This window comes from Alosa sapidissima, chromosome 22, assembly GCF_018492685.1.
Source record: "Alosa sapidissima isolate fAloSap1 chromosome 22, fAloSap1.pri, whole genome shotgun sequence".
Taxonomy (NCBI): Eukaryota; Metazoa; Chordata; class Actinopteri; order Clupeiformes; family Clupeidae; genus Alosa; species Alosa sapidissima.
Window position 1 is genome coordinate 16,690,481 of NC_055978.1, and position 20,450 is coordinate 16,710,930.

Consider the following 20,450-nt stretch of genomic DNA (forward strand, 5'->3'; position numbering starts at 1 on the left):
GAAAGGATGTGCTGGGTCAGCAGTAGGCTATAGCCTATATTCCAAACAGTGGGTATTCAAAAAATAATGATAATTTGTCAGTTTACAGTAGGCAAAGCAATTATATTGGCCTTGCACTATGTAGGGGAAAATAGTCTAGTCTAAACAATAGAGTTATAACTTCAGACAGTCATTCAGCATTGCAGGGTATTCAGTCAGAATGATAGAAGATAGCCAAAATGTGTTGTCAACTACATGTAAGAGTAAGCTATCAATACACACAAATGTTACTGGACTCATCAGTCATGGCCGGACAGTTTAGGCTAATTTCTGAAAATGGGTGATATAGGCCTCTTCAAAAATGTCTGATGACCTTAAGGTAGCCTACAGATTTTTTGTGTCCAAACCAAAATGTAAAAAAGAAAAAAACTCAAATATATTGCAAACACCCAAAGGATACTGTAATGAAAATAGCCATTATGTAATTTATAGAATATTATTTAAAACCCCAACCAAAAAGGGGGGAGGGGTGCCCTTTTTTCAGGTAAGAGCAACAGCCCGTCAAAATGTCTGTGCACGTCCCTGCACTGTATTGCTGTGCTGTCTTCCACTTCTTCTTCAGACTTGTGCATTCCATGTGTTTTGCACATTTTCTCAACTGTGGTTTGCTTCCTATTTGATTTAAGGTATCATTTCAGCTATTTGAAGGATTTTGCGTCAATTGAGTCCCACCAAATTACTATTCCAATGTCAAGCATCAAAATTCATCAAAAGCAGATTTAACTTGAACATTATGCTACTCCATTGAATTGGGAACACATTTGAGCACGCATGCAGAGTGGCAGGTTCCAGCTGGCTTGTTATTGTTGATAATTGATATCTCCTTTTTATAAGAAACTTAAAAAAGGAAATCATCAAGGCAACAGTAGTTCCCTCTACTGACTATTTATTAACTGTGAGAGGGCACAGCCGTAGGCACAACACTAGCCATAGGCTATATTTGAATGGAGCTGGCAAAAGACCATTGAGAGCTAAACATGCTCTTAAATGCTCTTAAAGTGACATTGCATTTATAAATGAGTTAAACAGCATTAAATTAGCAGTATTTCTTAAGAAATTAATATTCTACAACAAAATTACTTTGTTATTATTATCATTTAAATGATACAAAAATGTTATATTTTTTTCTTCTCTTTTCTCTCTCTCTCTTTTTTTTTTTGGGGGGGGGGGTTTGCGGCCTGCCGGCTAAGTCATTGTCAGGATGGATGTCCACATGCTGGATGTTAGGCTAACAGCCACAACGGTCTCCAACCTCTTTGGCCTTCTCCTTAGCCTCCTGGTATTTGGTATCAGTCATTGCCCTCAAAGCCTGCAGGATGAAAACAGGAATCATTATTATTCATTCTAATGGCTTAACCATGAACTACTTTACTCTATTCATATACACATTCCACATTGTGAGAACGAATGAGGGATCCATCACATGAGCTCCCTAAACGCCAGGTCATCCTTAATAATAAAAAAGGGTTGGGAGTCTTTGATGACCAGGTTCACCAGGGTCTCATCCACTATATTCTTTCTGGAATTTACAGTACAATGCTGTTGTAATGTAGAAGCCTAACACATTATTTAAACAGGGAAAGAAAGATCAAATATTACTTTGGCTGGTCTGTTGGAAGCAGATTGTGCATGCTCATGCATTGCTCAATAATGCACAGCAAGCATTTCACCTTCAACATGCAAATAATTAGCCTAGAAATCTAGACGCACCCTCAGGCGGCAAATTAATTTGCTCAGCCTGTACGTCTAGTATCAAACCATAGGGATTTCTATTGGCTAACACCGTGGATGTTATTCAATCACAGCGCTCTATTTTGTTAGAGAGCCTTAAGGCGGGCTTAACAGGATAACGACAGTCCTGCGACGGTGAACAACAAGGAAGGTGGCTATGGCGAACGAAGAGCGGTTGTTTGAATCGGCGTTGGCGTCAACTTTGGAGAAGTTGGACTTGTGCTTTTCTTTGAAAGTTGAGCAACACAATGCACTTAAGTCATTCCTTTCGAAGAAGGATGTATTTGCCGTTTTGCCGACCGGATACGGATATGGTCGTAGCGCTGGCCTATTGCATGCCTAGGCAGTTTGAAAGACAATTCTCTGCCCACCCCTTGGGTTAAGCGAGGTGAATGGTTCGATGCCAGACTATACATTTCAATGATATAGGATGGCCCGCCAGGCTAGCAAATAATACAAATTATGACAGATTATATATATGTTGTTGTATAATGAGGATTAGTCTATAATAAAAATGAAAATAACAGATAACTAATACAAACCTTGCCGGACAAGCAGAAAAGCAGAAGGTGGACTGCACCGAATTGGAGGATACACCCAGGTTGATGGATTGGTGGAGTACTGAAAAACTGAAAACTGTTGCCAGAGAACTCATCTACATGAAACAGAAAATATTTGCAATAATTGCAGCTAGTCGCAGTCTTTTGTAGGGCGAAAATTCACTGCTCCAACTAGTCTTGGGTAAGAAGACTACCAGCGCTGACAGTACACACACCTTAACCTGTTTACCCATGGCAAAAGGTCACCTCCTGGGTTGAAATGCTTTTTGTGCCGGGAGCAAAGGGCATATGTCACAGGTTACTAGCCTGGCGGGCCATCCTATATCATTGAAGTGTATAGTCTGGAATCGAACCATTCACCTCGCTTAATCCAAGGGGCGGGCAGAGAATTGTCTTTCAAACTGCCTAGGCATGCAATAGGCCAGCACTACGACCATATCCGTATCCGGTCGGCAAAACGGCAAATACATCCTTCTTCGAAAGGAATGACTTAAGTGCATTGTGTTGCTCAACTTTCAAAGAAAAGCACAAGTCCAACTCCCCAAGCCCAACGCTGATTCAAACAACCGCTCTTCGTTCGCCATAGCCACCTTCCTTGTTGTTCACCGTCGCAGGACTGTCGTTATCCCGCCTTAAGACTCTCTAACAAAATAGAGTGCTGTGATTGGATGACGTCCACGGCGTCAGCCAATAGAAATCCCTATGGTTTGATACTAGACGTACAGGCTGAGCAAATTAATTTGCAGCCGCTAGGGTGCGTCTAGATTTCTAGGCTAACAGGTTACTGCACCTGGATGTACACGTAATGGATATCCAGGTGCTTACCTAGCGTTCATGGGCTTCGGAAAAACCTTTTTACGAGGCAAAACATCATCATTCCACGTAATTCACGTCACGTAATGTGTGAGTCAGAAGTCGGAAACTGGGGCTAGATTTTGCTAACGTAATTAACCCAGTTAGGGTTGCCCAGTTAGGGGCTCGTCATCACTTTTGTCGTCACGTTGTAGTTCGTTTGTGGCCTTTCATGTCCAACAGTTTTAATGTGAACTTAGGAATCTGCCGTTTTTGTCACTTGAAAGCTGCATATCTTTCTTTCACAAGCGTCTTACACTATATTTTAAGCAAATACAGTTGTTTATTTAGGATTAGTGAGTGTATGTTTTAACCTTTGTTGTGGCATCCATGTTTGTCATACACTCCGAAGGCAAAGCACATGAACACTTGCTGTGGGAAAAACAAAGTAGTCACGGGGGCGGTCCTTGTCATTCCGAAGTGCCTTGAATGCACCCTTAATGTAGCTCCTCTGGTGCTCATCTGAAACTCATAGAACCACGGTTACAGATAACCATTGTTCAAACTTTCAGTTTCAGGAGTCATTGCAAATCCTGACTGGAAACACTGAAATGCACATTCAATCTCCTAATGCACATAGAAATTGAATTTGCTACAAATCAAGCACAATTAACAGAAGCAATTTATCCACATATATTTGCATTTTTTCCTGTGTGTTTCCGTAAATGTTGCCCTGACGACCTTAGGTTTTGATCCCACAGAACTCTCTAGATTAGAGTGTCCATTTTTAACTCGCATAGCACAGTAGATGGAAACACGCACATGCGCATGTTTTCAAGACGATCGAATCCTACATAATTCCACAGGCAACCTTTAAAATAACGCTTCATATAATTTGGTTTTAAGGCCCTACATAGCCTATGCAACCCCCAAAGTTCCGTCCATAGCAAATACATCCATGCCTGCCTTACCTACCTACACGCGATTTACTCGTAAGAATGCGTGGGACATGATGCGAACGACGTATGCTGCCGTCAGCACTCAACAATCCCATTTAGCTTACCGTAGGCTGCTGCACTCCAATGGACTACCGTCATTCTCAAGTGTGCACATCCTGTGGTAACGACGGTGTCGATCTAACGCTCTTGGCACCATTCATTTTTATTCATCAGGCTCATTTTGAATCTCTGCGCCTCCGACAGCCACGGGAGCTCTTTTACCTGTAGTGTCTTTGTGGAATATCCAATGTTTGGTCACTCAGAAACATAGATCTGTTTATCTATATGAGATAGCAGCAGTAACGGACTGCGTTAGGCAATCGTGGATTCCGTGGGACATTATGAAATACTAGTCTCTAACAGTGGCTATTAGATTGTGTTCGTGTAAAGTGCTGAGATTTCAACATCGTCCGCGTCACCCGGATTTGGACTAATTTCAGGGCAGATGGTGTAACAGTGTTCTTGAGTTGACGCGCGTATTCGAGTGAAATCGGTAGAGGGAAATGTCTACAGATTCTCCTATAATATGACAGCAGAATAGAACTGACGCTTTTCTCGTTGACCGGTTATCACTTCAGTGGTGGGCACTCATCTATCTCTGGGTCTCCTACACAGCTGCCAAAATACCTTATCAAAACCAAACCATGGTCCCTGGGACTCCGGCAGCGATGCTCCCAGCTTCGGAGGCGGCCAAGATCTATCAGACTAACTACGTTCGGAACTCGCGCGCTATTGGCGTGCTTTGGGCAATTTTCACCATACTGTTTGCTATTGTCAATGTAGTGTGTTTTATTCAGCCCTACTGGATCGGGGATGGCGTGGACACCCCGCAGGGCGGCTACTTCGGCCTCTTCCACTACTGCATAGGTAACGGGCTGTCCCGAGACCTCACGTGCAAGGGCAGCTTCACCGATTTCAGCACCATCCCCTCTGGTGCTTTCAAGGCTGCATCCTTCTTCATCGGGATGTCCATGGTCCTCGTCCTCTCCTGCATCGGCTGCTTCGCATTGTTCTTCTTCTGCAGCACTGCCACAGTCTACAAGATCTGCGGCTGGATACAACTTGCTGCAGGTGAGTGTTTGGCATCTGTTGATATAGAGTTAGTTCTAACACCTCAAAACAAGGTCGGGGAGTGGAAGATTTCCGTTAATCCAATAGAGTTACATCATGATCTGTGACCGTTTGTAAGCAATCCCCCACCAATAAAACGCAGTAGCCTACAAGGAGATATCCTCTTTATGAATATGTGTAGTCTAGTGCGTGGAAATGAAAGTAAACTTTATGCCCATTAAATTGAGTTCCAGCTATGCAAACAGATTCTTCCATGAAAACATAATATTCATGACAGCAACGCTTGAAGACGTCTTTACAAGAAGAAATTGTTCCAGGTGCCGTCTTGCTCTCACATCATGTGCAATGGATGATATGCCACACATTAAGTCTCTCGTTAAGTTAGTCTAAATAATAGAGTCTAAATAATACAAATGTATTATAGCCTAAAAATATGATTATGGTGCGAGGTTAAATGTTTGGCAGTTGTTTTATAATCTTAAAATGTTTCCCTAAAATATAATTTAAACCACCCTTTGAATATATGAGATGACACATTTTGATGCTTCTTCATCTCATGACAGTAATAAACAGGTTTAATGAACTTGTTTGGTTGAACATTAATAAGCACACACCCACATTCACTCCTTTTCTTTATTGCCATTCACAAGAGAGTGAGATACATTGCACTTCACACATTTCTCATTAAAGCCTGCCTAAAACAGTGGTTTTTCAATAAGTTGTTTGCACCATCTTGCAGATTGAGGCTTAAGAAGTAAACACCACCGCAGAGATAATCTGAAGAAAATCCAGCACACCGCCATGCCATTTACTTTGGGCTGAATTAAAGCATAAATCCTGTCTAATGAGCACAGGGAGGCTGTTTTGCTCCTCCGCTGTGTTTTTCCGGATGGAAGCTTTCATGTATCGGCCGCATCAACTTGTTTATTTTCTGCTGGTGTTGACACCCCTCCGCCCACAACATCCTTCTTTGTCAAGGGTGACACACATTGCATCGCCGTTCATTCAGATTTCTCAGGTGACGTGACACCAGCATGCAGTCATTTCTCAAGTGTTTGGGTACTTTGTCAACCTTCCTCTAGTGTGTCTCATTCTGACTTGAATTCTCATTCAAGTCTGAGGGGTTGATTCGAACACTCTGAAAATGAAAAAACCTAGTTCAAGATTACTGTAAAGCCCAAGACAGTATACTTGCTGATGCAACTACACACTAATATATATTGGAGGAATTAGGCATTATAGTGAGGCAAATGACCATTTTGCAACACAGTAAAATCAAACAAAATAATTTGTTTTCTTTAGTGTTCTTTGCTGAATCGCTTACTCTGTGTTTCTGTATCTGGAAGTTTTTTTTTCACGTATCACACAAAGGGATGGGTCATGTGGAGCACATTTCTCAGAGTAAACTGTATTAAATGGAATATAGGGCATATCTCCATATTACAAAACTATTTGACTTAATATTAAACTTGAACACGTCTAAGACTGCTCTCGATGCCCTGTTTGGGGACGCTTTATGAATAACTGACTGAGCGCCAGTGATAGTCTTGGGAGCACTGGAGCCACTGCTCTGTGAATGCCCTGCACAGCTTCTCTCTTTATTGATCCAAAGAACATAACAGAGCTTTTGCTTCGGGCGATGACAAGAGACTGTGTTCTCTCCCGTTCCCTTCCCTCGTGTTCCAGTCTTTGGGTTGCGTGCACTCTGGTCATCTCTATCTGTGTGTCTTTTTTCTCTTCCGAATTATTGCACCTTTCATTTAGGCCTACACTTGCCTCAGTGATGGTAATAGACATGCATGAAAAAAACATTTGCTATGGAGAGTTGTGAACAACCTTCTTTCCTGGATACCAGTCTGGTTAGGTACATTGCCATTCACTTGTGGGGATTTTTTTTTTTGTCTGTGAAAAGAAAATCTTTTTTGAGAGTGAAACAGCTGCCCTATGTTGTGTTCTGACTACTGTGTGGTGTAACTTCAGTTATGGTTCAGTTCAGGCTTTATCATATCATTGAGTACAGGGGTATAAAGGACAAAGCTGCATGGCATGGGAGTAAGGACACAGCAGAAAAAACAGATGGAAAGGTACTCTTAGGTTATGGTGATCCTCCTGTCAAACATCCTGAAACATTTGACCTGTTTTCTTGTCATCTTTTTTTGTTAATGAATCTGGTTGGTCATGAGATTGTTGGAGGATTCTAAGAAAAGAGGAACGTGTTCAACTCTGATAAGAGGGTACTTTGACGTTGGTTAACCAATCATAAGGAGATATTCATGAGGAGTTATACAAGCTATTCCCAATATTTCTGACCAGTGAGAAAGGAGTAAACAACTTTTTCTCTCTTTTCAGAAGATTTGGGTTTAAGAGGGTTGTTGCCTCAAGTCCACTTTGTTGTTCATGGCCTCTTGAGTATTGAATGCGATCTCCCACGAGGACAGAATGAAATTTATTCAACCTGAAATTCCATCACATCCTATGTGATAGTTCCATTCAGTGGAGGTATCACAGAAAAAAATGTGTTATCCATTCAAAACTCACCCATTGCACTGTTGGCCAAAGTCTTTTTTAAGAAAGAGGACATCAGGAAGCTTTGAGGAGTGTGGCACATCTAAAATGTCTCTTTCTGTCGAAATGTTTGTCTCGAAGCAAATCTGAAACATATGCCCCCATCAGCATTGAATCAGCCAGTCGCGTGTCGCGGCTGTATGCTGGTTGACAGGTCCTTTCACTTGCAGTTACACTGATGTGATAGCACTCAGACTTATCACCAAGGTCCTCATCATCTTGTCTCTCTCTCTTTCTCTCTCACTCTCTCTATCTCTCTCTCTCTCAGTCACAGATGTTTTTCTAAGTGCCCTAATTATTTGATGAGGACAAAGATAGGGACACGCGGGTGAATTATGGTAGCTCTCAGAGATCTCGAAGCTTTTCCTTTTTTCTTCTCTCCAGATACACAAACATACACACACCAACACTTGAAAGCCAATGACACACTACTGTAAGTAACACATGTCGGCAGTACACAAAACACCTCTCGTGTCAACTCCAGCTGTATCCCATGCTCAAGCCCGTCTCAAAGCCCAGACTCAGGCACCACTGCTGCGTCACTGCTAATTTAAGACATCCAGTGGCGCGGGTCGTCTCAGAGGTAAGGCTCAACCCTTGTGCTCTGCCAAGCAGAACGCTGTAAACTAGATCATTTGTTTAATCCCCCCCGCCCCGTCTCCACACACACATACACTCACTCTTACTCTGTCACAGTCCCCCGGCCTGGCCTCCGTCTCCTGCTCCTTGTACATTTCTCTAATTAACCTCCAAACAGCACACACACACATGCCCGGCCAGTGGCCTAAATGAGCTGCGGTGCCACCGGTGAGATCAGCGGGTCGAGTTGGCTCGGGGAGCAGCGGGCGCTGTGAAGGCGAACACCACAGGGTGTGTTGTCTTCATGGCAGGAGGCGACACGGCCACTGATATGCCACTTTGGCTGCTCGGGGCCCCAGGCTGATGTTGAGGAGAAGGGTGATGCTTGGCCAGCCTGGGTGGACTACAAGCACCATGTCTAGCACACAGTCTCTCTATGTGTGTGTGTGTGTGTGTGTAAGTGAAAGGGAGGAAGAGGCAGCTGAGATACAGGCTGGAGTGACTATGAGCATCATGATTAGCACGTCTCTATGAATGAGTGTGTGTGTGTGTGTGTGTGTGTGTGTGTGTGTGTGTGTGTGTGTGTGAGAGTAGCAAAGACAGACACAAAAGTGAATCAGCATTGTCTACTTTTGTAAGCCACAGGGGCTTGTATTCCCGCAGACTTCAACTGTTCGGGTAAACAGGAGGATTGGGCCAAGCATTAAGTATCTAATGGAGGTATTTAACGATCTGTTTTCTGGTCGGTCTGAGCACAGAGCTTCCTGTGTAGGTTAAGTGGGCCACACAGACCATCAGTAATCTAGTGGAGCATAGAATGGCCTAGCATCAGCAGGTAACAATAAAAAGGCCCCATTTTATTGCTGCTAGCTTATTGATCCATTTTTTAAAATCTTGAAAATCCCCCAAAGCTTAAGTAATACAGTACAAGAGCAGCACAATTAGAGAACAGAGCTTTCACTGGTCAACATTAATTTCAAAGACAGGCCAAGCTGCTGTTTACAACGGTATGATAGAGTGTTTGTAGAATATATTCGGTTGATTGTTTTACACTCAGATAGACAGTCATATAGGTGCAGAAGAATAAATTGTTTCTCTGACTCCCGGGCACCAAAATTACCACAATGTCAATTTATGGCTACATCAGGAAACCCTCAAGGAGAAGCATATCCCTCCCTGCTAATTATTTTGTCTGTGTTCCACACTGAAAAGAGGCTTTGTCTTCATTTTGGCAGCATAGTCTGGTCTGTACACTGCAAAAACTGCTTATCTAACAAAATCTAACCAAGTGTTTTTAATCTTATATCAAGATAAAAAAAAAACTAGTTGGTATTGTTTTCAGTATACAGAGACTTACCTAGCGCTTTCTTGTGAAATCATTTGACTTAATAAAAAAAAAATTTGACTTATTTTAAGACATCTCATCTTGAAAACAAGCAAATTTTGTCTGCCAGTGCGTTAAGCAAATTTGTCCTAAAAACAAGCAAATTTGTCTGCCAATACGTTGAACAAATTTCTCTTGATAAGACTCCTTAAAATAAGTTAAAGTCTTCTTAAATTAAGTCAAAATGATCTTTTGAGAGGGCGCTAGGTAAGTCTTTTCATACTAAAAACAATACCAAATAGATTTTTTAATCTTAATATAAGATCAATAACACTTGCTTAGAATTCATTTTTTGCAGTGTACGAATGATAACCTTGCTTACACAATCTTCATCTACTTTTACTCACATACACAACAACTCCATGAAAGACAGCCTCATATTCACTTTTAAATATTGTGGTTAGGTTTAAGATTAAGAGGAAAGAAGAGAAATTGTGAGTGAACACCTGCTTCGTCCATCCATCCATCCTTTCTTTCTGTTTCCCCCTCTGTCTCTTTCTCTCCATCTCTCTCTCTGTTTTTCATCTGGTTTTCTCTGAGGGTACACCAGAGCGTGTCGAGTCTCTCCAGACACACTGAGAAAAAAAATGAGCTAAAGGACGCCCAATCATCGGCCTCTTCTTTCTCTCTCTCTCTCTCTCTGTCTCCCCCCCCCCCCCTCTCGCGCTCACTTAGTCATTTCTCTCGCCCCCGCGCCACTCTCCCCCATTCAGTTCAGCTATCAGACACTGCCACCGGCACCTTGGCTAGCCGAGCACTAATGGAGCGGCTAACCTTCGGAAGGGGGACGCCGCGCTGGCTGGTTTACAGGCACCATTTGGAAAGCAAAACAGCGGTCAGCACGGCGGCGCTACATCATAAAGGCTGTTGCTGAGATGAAGCAAGAAAAAAAAGGGAAAATAGGGAAGAGAGGGGAGGGTCATGAGAGAGTGCTCAGGTTTTACTTTGCACAGTGTTGCAGTACATATAATAATCAGAAGAAGCCACCATCAGTGAAAAAGAAGAAAATAAAGCATATTCAAAATATAATCACAAATTATTACATCTTATTGCAATGCAGCTCACTCACTGCTCAGGTATAGGTTTATATTTCTACCTATGTGTTTCCTACTTGGAACGTTGTGTGTAGGTGTGTGTGTTTGTATGAATCACAGGGGTGCTATAAGGAAAGGGGGAGCTAGAATGATTCAAAGAGATCTGCACTGTCGAAGTGCCCCCATTGGAACATAATCACCAACATTATTATTATTTGCGGTAGGGAGATTATATTGGAGACCGAAAATGTCTTGCATGGGCCTTGTGTGTGTGTGTGTGTGTGTGTGTGTGTGTGTGTGTCAGTGGCGATTGCTGCTCTTTGGAACAGGGGAAGCTCTGATAAAACTGGTCAATTATTAAATTAATATTATTAAGGTGCTATGTTGTTCTTTGAGGGCAAAAATTATCCCAAAACCCAGAGTTGGCATGGCATCATGTAGCCTACACCGTTATATAGTGCGCTACCTAACTTAGCCTAAATACACAACTGAAACAAAAGCAAGTCACAAACTCTGTAACTCCACATTACGGTTTTATTTACAGTAGGCCTATGCTATTTACAAAGACAAATAGAAACCGACTGTATTACTCCCAAATTATGAGAATTTGAGCTGCAACTTGCCTCTCGACTTCACCTGTCAACACTAACGTTAACGCATCCCTTGAACTTGAACCACTTCCTGTCAGATCGCGACATATGCTGTCAATCAAAAAGAGTCCAGCCTCTATGACGGTTCCTCCAATCATCATACAGAAGCTCGGCGTCCAGGCCATTCCACTGTCCCATTAGGCGTGTTCGACTTGAGGCAGATCTGTGCAGACATAGACATAATATACTATGGACCCTTTCAAGAGAGTTCCATTATCAGCATCATAGTTGGCCCCACAAGACTTCCTTTTTAACATTCCATATGTTATCTTAATGTAGAGGAAGTAGATTGGGGCCCAAATAGAACGTTCAAGCATTGTTTTTGTTTTTGATGAAAGGGTCTATAGACGCTGCATCGACCGCTACTCCCTACTAGCGCTGACGAGACGTGGAGCCGCCATCTTGGATCGGTCATCCACTCCACTCAGAGTAATCAGAGCCCGTCTACGGAGAGCCTCCCCACTCTCTATTAATCCCATACAAACCGAACTTGGCTGCAGTTCACCAGAGTTCACCTAGATGGCGATCGCGGGCGAGTCCAAAATACATGGGGTCCTATGGAGCTACATGGCTACATTTATTGTTTTCACCTATTTAACAACTGAAACCCTCAGATTTTATTTTATTTTTCGCAAAATGGATATGGATTATCAATCAAAAGTGAAATAATCCGGGAGTAATGTCCTTTCGTTTTCTTTTCTAACACGCTAGCATTGATGCTTTGCTATGCTATGATCATGCTAATGAATGACGTCATTGACACGTTTGAAAGGCTTTTTAGAACAATTAAGTGACTTTAAAAAATATAATACTCAACCAAGTGTATTGTCTTTGCCTCCCCTTTCGAATACAATATTCAAATTACTTGAAAAAAAATAATATCCCGAGAAAAGTGGATTTTGAGGGGTACAGCTCCATAGACCTCCATTCATTCTGGACTAGCCCGCGAGCGCCCCTAGATGCAGTACCACACCGGAAGCGTTCCGAGAGTGAAGGTTCTCCCCTTATTAGACCTTCTCTGGTGGTAAGTCCCTCCCCGGCTGACAGAAGTCGGACAGAATTTCTAACCAGTATGCATTGCGTCCATCCCAGTATGCATTGTGTTCAACCCAGCATGCATCACATCAAGTCAGATCTGCACAGATCTGCCTCAAGTCGAACACGCCTTATGTGTGCAGATCTGACTTGATGTGATGCATGCTGGGTTGAACACAATGCATACTGGGATGGACGCAATGCTTGCTGGTTAGAAATTCTGTCCGACTTCTGTCAGCCGGAGAGGGACTTACCACCGTGACACCATGTCACATGACCTTAAAATATCGCGGGAGTCTTAGCCTGCAGACAGATCTTGCAGTTGCCTTCCACGAGCTGCACGAGCTAAAACACGCCCTCATGACGTCAGTTCAAAGACGTGATAGGGCCATTTGGGAGGAATGTCCTCATGACGATTATGACGGGAGTCTCATGCTGCTTCCTTATGTTGGAATATGCGAAAATAAACAGAAATCGAAGGGATACCTTCTTATACGTGATTTCTGCAACAATGGTACAGGGCTTAAAATTCATTTTTCAAAATGGGGGGGAATTCCCCCCTTAGGTTATTCATGTAGGGGGGATTTACACAATTTGGGGGGGAGGGGGGTCGATTCTGATACCAAGTCAAGAATTGCGATTTCAATACTTCGATACTTTTTTAAAAAAAGTGTTTGATTTTGGGGCCCCCACCACCCTGACGTCATCAGTAATATATACTGTAGTGGGATCATTCACAACAGTGGACATCCTAGATTCTGCTTGACTCTCTCCACACACACAAACACACACTGAAAATGATAGCTTATGTGATATGTTTCTATCATATATTTTTGAATTCATATAGAGTGTATTTATTTAATAATGCATTTTTTAAAGTATAGCATTTCACTAGTAATTACTACTAGCTAAACATATTTAGTAATTTGAATGCCTCATATTGACGTTTAACCTATAACACTTAGGCATATCTTTAATGTGGTGTGTAGGTCCAATTGAGTGCACATTGGTGATGAGTAGGTGTAATTGAGTGCCTGTCACTTTAAGAAAATACCTGAGAGTAATTCTATGGAGTAATTAGCCCCCCTTCAACCTGACGGTTTTAGGCTGTAGTCGCTAGTGAATAAAAGTTGTGCATAGTGCGGTATGTGTATGCAAATCATTATGTTTTCTATGTCATTAGATACAATAAATGTTGACATGTCGAAGACAATCTTTCTGGGATCAAGTGTTGACGTGACCTGAGCTAGCAGGATAGTTACCAAGGAGCTCTTTCCAGATGTAAAAGTTTGCCATGGTAGCGTAGCCTATTTGCGTAAGCGCAAAGTGGTTCTCTCTCTCTCTCTCTCTCTCTCTCTCCGTGTGTGTGTGCGTCTGCATGAGGCTATGTTCAATTCAACTCGGTAGTTGATCAGTCCGGTCAATAGCACCGCATTCACGCCACTTAATGATTAGGCTATATTAACGTCATCAGACAGGCTGTAAAAGTGTATGCGGGAATTTCTCGCATTATGATGGCTAGAGTTGCGGGACTTGAACAAATTATGCGCAATACCCGCAATCCCGCAGTGAAATTTAAGCCCTGATGGTAGGCTAGCCTACTGAAAACGTTTGGATATTCTGTTATTTTCTGCTGTTGGCTAAATAGATAGACACATATATTGGGGAAACACTTGATATTGAATTTATGTGCTACAATGCAGGCCTGTTAACTGTATAATAACAGTGGTTTATTTAAACTACATCATAAGAATTTATTTCGTCAGTCATCATGCTCATTTTAATGAGTAAGAATGAAAGTTCTGCTGTGTTTATTGCAAACAACATTCCGCGATATCTCCCGCGAGTCACGTCAGGCAGACTGTAGCCTGTCTGTCCGGGATGAGCTGCCCTCTGTTGTAGCCTCTATGGTTGTAGCTCCTCCCGGCTAGCCTCTGAAGATCACGTTTATGTAGAAAGCCAGACCAAGTCAGACTCAGTCCAAGTCGAACAAGCCTATTCACTCCCAGGGACGCGGGGCTTCCCTGGAAATGACGATTTTGTGGCGCTTCTCCAATAAACGTCTAGCTTTTCTGCACTGAGATCAGCCCACTCTGTAAGTGCCATTGAAAGTCCAGTGAAGCCGAGCGTCTATGGTTTTTTTGCATGGTTTTTTGATGGATCGTGTCGTCACAGCAATGTATTACGTACGACGGAGTATTAGGGCCACACATTAAGACAACAAATATTTTTGCCATGGCGAGATTAAACTCGACATGTTGACTTTAAAGTCAACATGTCGACATTAAACTCGACATTTCGAGAATAAAGTTGAAATGTCATGTCGACTTTAAAGTCGCCATGTCGACATTAAACTCGACATTTCGAGAAAGTTGATATCTTCTTTAATCTCGATGTGTCGACTTTAAAGTCGACATGCGGACATTAAACTCGAAATAAAGTTTAAACATAGCCTACAGTTTAAGCTATGTAGCCTACACTAACACACAATATGTGACATGAATAATAGGCCTACTTCAAATATGTGTTATTTCAGATAGATTGCTAGATTGCAGGTATTCAGATAGATTGCGTCTTCTCATTGCCGTCATCGTGAAGTGCTGTATCTAGCGGTTATACCATGCAGTAGGCCTATTATATAGCTAGAATAATACATGTTTCCAATGATATAATGTTTATATAGTAGGCTACAAAATGTTATTTCACTCTGTTTTACGTGGGTAAGGCCACCGCACATCTATAACTGCCCTTCATGACCAGGCCGTCACTCTCCATAGTTAACATGCAAAACTCATTTTTCTAAAACTGCTTTTCCATGTCTCACCTGCAATACACATAGGAGGCTATAAACACAGATATGTATATAGGCCTATACTCTTTTGATCCCGTGAGGGAATATGTGTGCATTTACTTATAGGCCTACATGGGGTTGCCTGGTCGAGAGGACAGCTTCATTCGTCCTTCCATAGACATTCAGCAATAGGCTGAATAGGCTGAATAGATGCGTTTTGCATCGATTGCAAACAAACATGCAATGTGAAAGTCTGGGATTGGGGAGCACTTAGTATAGCCTACCTAGTCTAGTGCATAAGCATGAAGTTGATAACCTGACCCTAGCCAGATGAATGTCGTTCCGCTTAGCTCCGCCTAGCTTCACTCACATCCATCTGGGACCTCTTCCATTGAGAGTGATTTCTCCAACCAACTTTATGGTTTAGCCAATCAGGACGCAGGGCGGGAGTTTCATAGATGTGACATAGCGTAGAAGCGACTGTGAGTCTGTTATTAGCGTCACGGGTTGGCTTCGATGTGAGTGGTTGAAGTAGCACGTCAATAGATGACGGACAAGTGGCTTATTCAATCATATGCAAGCATTTTTTGATTAGGCCCAGCCTTCTGAAGCAACACTTCAATGGATCGGTTCCAGATGGATGAGTGGAGCTAGGCGGAGCGAAATTCATCTGGCTATTGCCAGGTTATGAAGTTGAACCTTTAGATGAAAAACACTCTTTAATAATAGGCCTACAATAAATAAATAAACCGCTATGACGTTTACTTTTGACCAACGCATTTATCGCCTGTAACTCCGTGATAACAGGAAAGTATTTGGCTGAGCAACAGAGGTTAATATGTTCTATGTTTTGTCCACATGATGTAGGCCTATGTCTAATCATTGTTGCACTCGAAGAAAACTGCAATGTTTCATTCGTTCTCCCTTTCAATCGTCCCGAGCGGTCGTTCTCTCTCCAAACTAACTCAAAATGTTGAGTTTAATGTCAACACGTCGAGATTAAAGTCGACATGATATTTCAACTTTATTCTCGAAATGTCGAGTTTAATGTCAACATGTCGAGTTTAATCTCGCCATGGCAAAAAATATTTTTTTTTCTTCATGTCTGGCCCTAATACTCCGTCGTTATTACGGGTGCGAAATCAAATGACCGACAAAACCTTATTGCTGAACAAACTGGCCATGAAGATGAACATGTTTTCAGCATGTTCTAGTTGGAATAGTAGGCTAGAAGCTAATGTAATAGTGTTATTTGATGCGATTTTCTGTGATATTTTAGAGGAGGCTGAGCTTCCCCCGTAGTCTTAGAGCAATCGCCTCTGGTGTGTGTGTGTGTGTGTGTGTGTGTGTGTGTTGCTTTCCCTTACCTTTGTGGCGGTGAACACCTCTAGTGGAGAATGAATATTACCTTGCATGTGTCGCACAGATACACGCCATAAAAAGCAAATAAGACTACAGGGATACATTTTCTCTGCTCATCACGAGTTCACAGAGAAGGGCTCTCTGCATAAAGCCCAACAGATGTGAGCGATGTTCTTCTGACCAAGACAAGCAAATCCTTTGCTGATTGGTATGTCATTTTAAAGAGCTGTCAGCCTCTGAATAAATAGAGAGTATGGGACACAAATTCACATGTGCAAACAACAACAACACACACACACACACAGACACTCACATGTCCTGAGGTGTTAAGACGTCAGAGCAGGAGGAATTTTGTGACTACTTTTGGTGGAAAAAAATAAATAAAACTGCTTTGAAGAGCTGACAGCTTCTTTATCCAATGTCACACCTTCACCAAACAGACACACAGAGCTCCCCCAGACCTGCTAACAGCGCTCCTAAAATTGGAAAACACATTTTTGCATGCAACAGTTTTCAGCATCTTAATAGTTATTCTTTACTTCTTGTTGTATAATATGTATATTAATGGATGCCATTTGAATGTGTACTCAAGAGGTGTTTGCATGCTTAGTTTGATTGGCAGCATTGATTGAGGAGCAGTGGGGCCACTTTGAAGTAAAGTGTGAGTGACACACAAGATTGAGGAGTGGCAAGGCCCTTTTGATCGTAATGATGACTGACAGCCCGTGATGGAAGTTTGTTTAAGAGCCATGGGGAAAGTGAGACAGGCAGATGTAGTCAGAGAGAGAGAGAGAGAGAGAGAGGGAGGCTCATGGGTTTGTTAAAAGTTGGATGCAGTTAAAAAAAAGGGCAGCATCCAGAGAATCTGAGATGACATATCCTCTTTTCGAATGGGATGGAAATGAGAGTTAATTGCGATATAGGCGGTCATTTTGGTTTGCTGGGATAAATAGTGTTCTGGTGAATAATAGCACTCTTTGCACCACAAACCAATCACCCCAGCACACTTGGGAAATCTTTGCGGCCTTGCAGTAGCACTGCTTTATGGGATTGTCAATAGCGACTAAAGCTACAACTGGATTTTCACATTCTCTTTCCTTTCTCTACACCGGTTGTTTAATGCCGTCTAATGGATGTTGAGAAAAGGCAGTGTTTTAAATGGCGATAATAAATGAGGGTGATTAACGTGAAAGTCCCCCAAATAGCAACCGTGTTTCTCCCCCTTCCAGCTAGGCACAATTGAGGCCTCTTAATTGTGTGGGCAATTTGCTGCATGACAGCGTTGGCCCTCAGTCGGCCCTCTCCCACAAAAAGCAATCATCTGGGGTGCAGGGGTGGTGAACCTAGTCCAAGGCCCATGAAAAGTTGTGTGCTGTGAAGAGACGCAGGACTCTGGCGGGGGGGGTGGGGGGGCTATTTTATCTGTATGCCTATATACATTTACATTTGCTTTTGTCCTAAGTGATTTACAAAATGAGAAATAAACAAAATTACTTCAGTTCTACAGCCTGAAACAATGTTTGGGCATTAATATAATAAAAAGTATTATTCATAGGCAGCCAAACAGGTTTAAAAGTGATTTTGGCTATATAAAAACTATATGTTATTAATGTTGTACCAATATTTGAGCTCTCTACATATAATAGACTTGAAGATTTTAAGGATTAAACAAGGGGGGGGGGGTTATTTTTATTTTTTTATAGGATTAAAATGATATGTGGGGTAACTAGTAGGCAATTGAAAATCTATGTGAAAGTAGCTCAGTGTATAGGCATTTAGTGTACAAAGTGCCAATGTTGTACCTTAAATAAATAAATAGAGTCAAAATCATTGTTTTGGCTCAGGTCAGGGACAAGAATAGAAATGTACTGGTATACAATGTAACCAAGTCAGTGTATTTATGTATGTATAAAGGTACATAATTGGCACTTTATACACAAAATGACTATAAACTGAGCTATTCCCACTATCTAATGATGATCATGTGACTTTAGTCCTGTGCACATTAGTTTCTTGGTGTTTTAATGCCCCCAACCTTGTCTTCAAGGCAGCGCTGCCTGGAAGGCACTATAGGGTTAGGCATGGGTTAAGGTTACGGTTGGGGTTAGTCTTAGGAGTAGGTGCCTTTAAGTCTAAGTCAGCGGTGGCAGCGCTGCCTGGAAGACGACGTTGTGGGGCATAAAACACCATCGAGCTACACATTCACAAATCCAATCACACCTTGCTTTAATCCTTATCTTCATGTGCATTTATTTCAGAGACCTCAACATGAATAAAGCATTGTATTTGTAGACAAAATAATGATTGGTGCCATGTGGATTTAAAAAATGAGTTTACAAGACCCTCAATATCACTAGTTTTGCATTTTGTTCCATATCTAGGTAAAACTAATGGGCATGCAGTTCAAACGTTTAACGGTCCCAGTCATACTGAGAATATGTCTGTTTTCCACCTTACAAAGTTTGGGCAGGCTAGGGATAATACTTTTCAAGACATTAATGCCCAAACATGGCCTCCAAGATTTCTGAGAGTGTAAAAAGTATCTAAAATCAAGGGTCAATAAATGTATGAAAACATTGGAATTTAACACAAATATTGCACAGGTCTTAGTTGTGGGACCTAAATATTATGTAGACAAACTTTGAGCACAATATGAGACGGTGCAGCAACCATTTTCCTGGATTTTGTCTAAATCGACACGGAATTACCCACATGGAATAGTGTGGCTGGTCACTAATGGCACATTCTATTTAGTTGACTGGCATGACATTCATCATGCTTCACTATGTGCACTGTGTTAGGTATTGTGTGTTGTTTGTTGTCACTGAGTCTGGAAAGACACTTATCCATTACATTTCACTATGGGGAAGGGTGTGCGACTGTGGTGGAGCCGTCACCGTCTGACAAGCAGTCGACGCGGGTTTGATTCCTGAATCTGCCTTTGCGCTTTGGATAAAAGCATCTGCTGAATACCAGTCAACTTTAACTTAAACTTTTTCTTTTTTGTGATATAATAAGACAGGGTAAACAGGAACTGAGTAGGAAATAGAGGTAGAGAGAATGGGTCAGAGGAGATGACCTCAAGTTGGACTTGAACCTGTGTCCCTGTGGGCACTGAGCCTGCATATGCAATTGGACACAAACCGCACCACCAGAGCTGTATATAGAGAGAGTTTGACTAATTAGGCAATCGAATGGTCTGAGCTATCCTGTTATGCGATTGGTGGTCATGTGGTTGGTGGACCCATGTTAGATACCAACATTCATCAGATCCCAAAAATATAATAAATGGTTAAAAAAGAACAATAGCATATTCGCCCCATATTGTAAAATCATCTGACGTTGGTCTCCAACATGATTTGAGTTGGCCAAACTCTTTCTATATATGGCTCCCCCCCCCCCCCCCCCGTGCATTATACCCTTATGATCAAATGTCAAATGCTAATCTGTAAAACAATAGGCTGGCTGTGGCTGGTTACGAGTTTAGCATCAGACCCAGGGGAATGGTTTAAAAAGAGAGATACTGACAGTCCCCGAAGGCGCCTCAGTCTCTTAGGACTGCTTGTACTGTCACGGCCCATATCACCCCCCTCCAGCAGTTTGGAAATTATGCTGATCATTGATATATTAAGTAACAACTGCCCCGGGATCATTTTAGTAATTCAGCCTTTTATCAACAGTTTGTGGGTCAGTGAAGGCACATTAGAGGGGTATTTGGACTCTGGAAATAAATTGTGTTCCTGACCTTGCCAGTCGACCTTTTCTCTGCTAGATAATGTAAAGTGTAAGGTGCATCTGGAAGATGTCTTGACATGAGGTTGATGGTAAGAAAAATAGTGAATAGAGTTTGTGTGGCAAT

At 42.1% G+C, this 20,450-nt stretch overlaps 1 protein-coding gene across 2 annotated transcripts in view; it reads left to right on the top strand.

Annotated features, from left to right (window-relative positions):
• Positions 1 to 4,200: 4,200 nt before the first annotated feature.
• The window catches only part of lhfpl3 (LHFPL tetraspan subfamily member 3), a 33,398-nt gene continuing 17,148 nt past the window's right edge, over positions 4,201 to 20,450 (top strand). For both annotated transcript variants that reach the window (XR_006026504.1, XM_042079211.1), the window contains exon 1: positions 4,201 to 5,191. Coding sequence is in view for 1 of the 2 variants with exons in the window: in XM_042079211.1 (XP_041935145.1) it covers positions 4,765 to 5,191 (427 nt within the window). In the remaining variant the exon portion in view is untranslated. The remainder of the gene's footprint in view (positions 5,192 to 20,450) is intronic.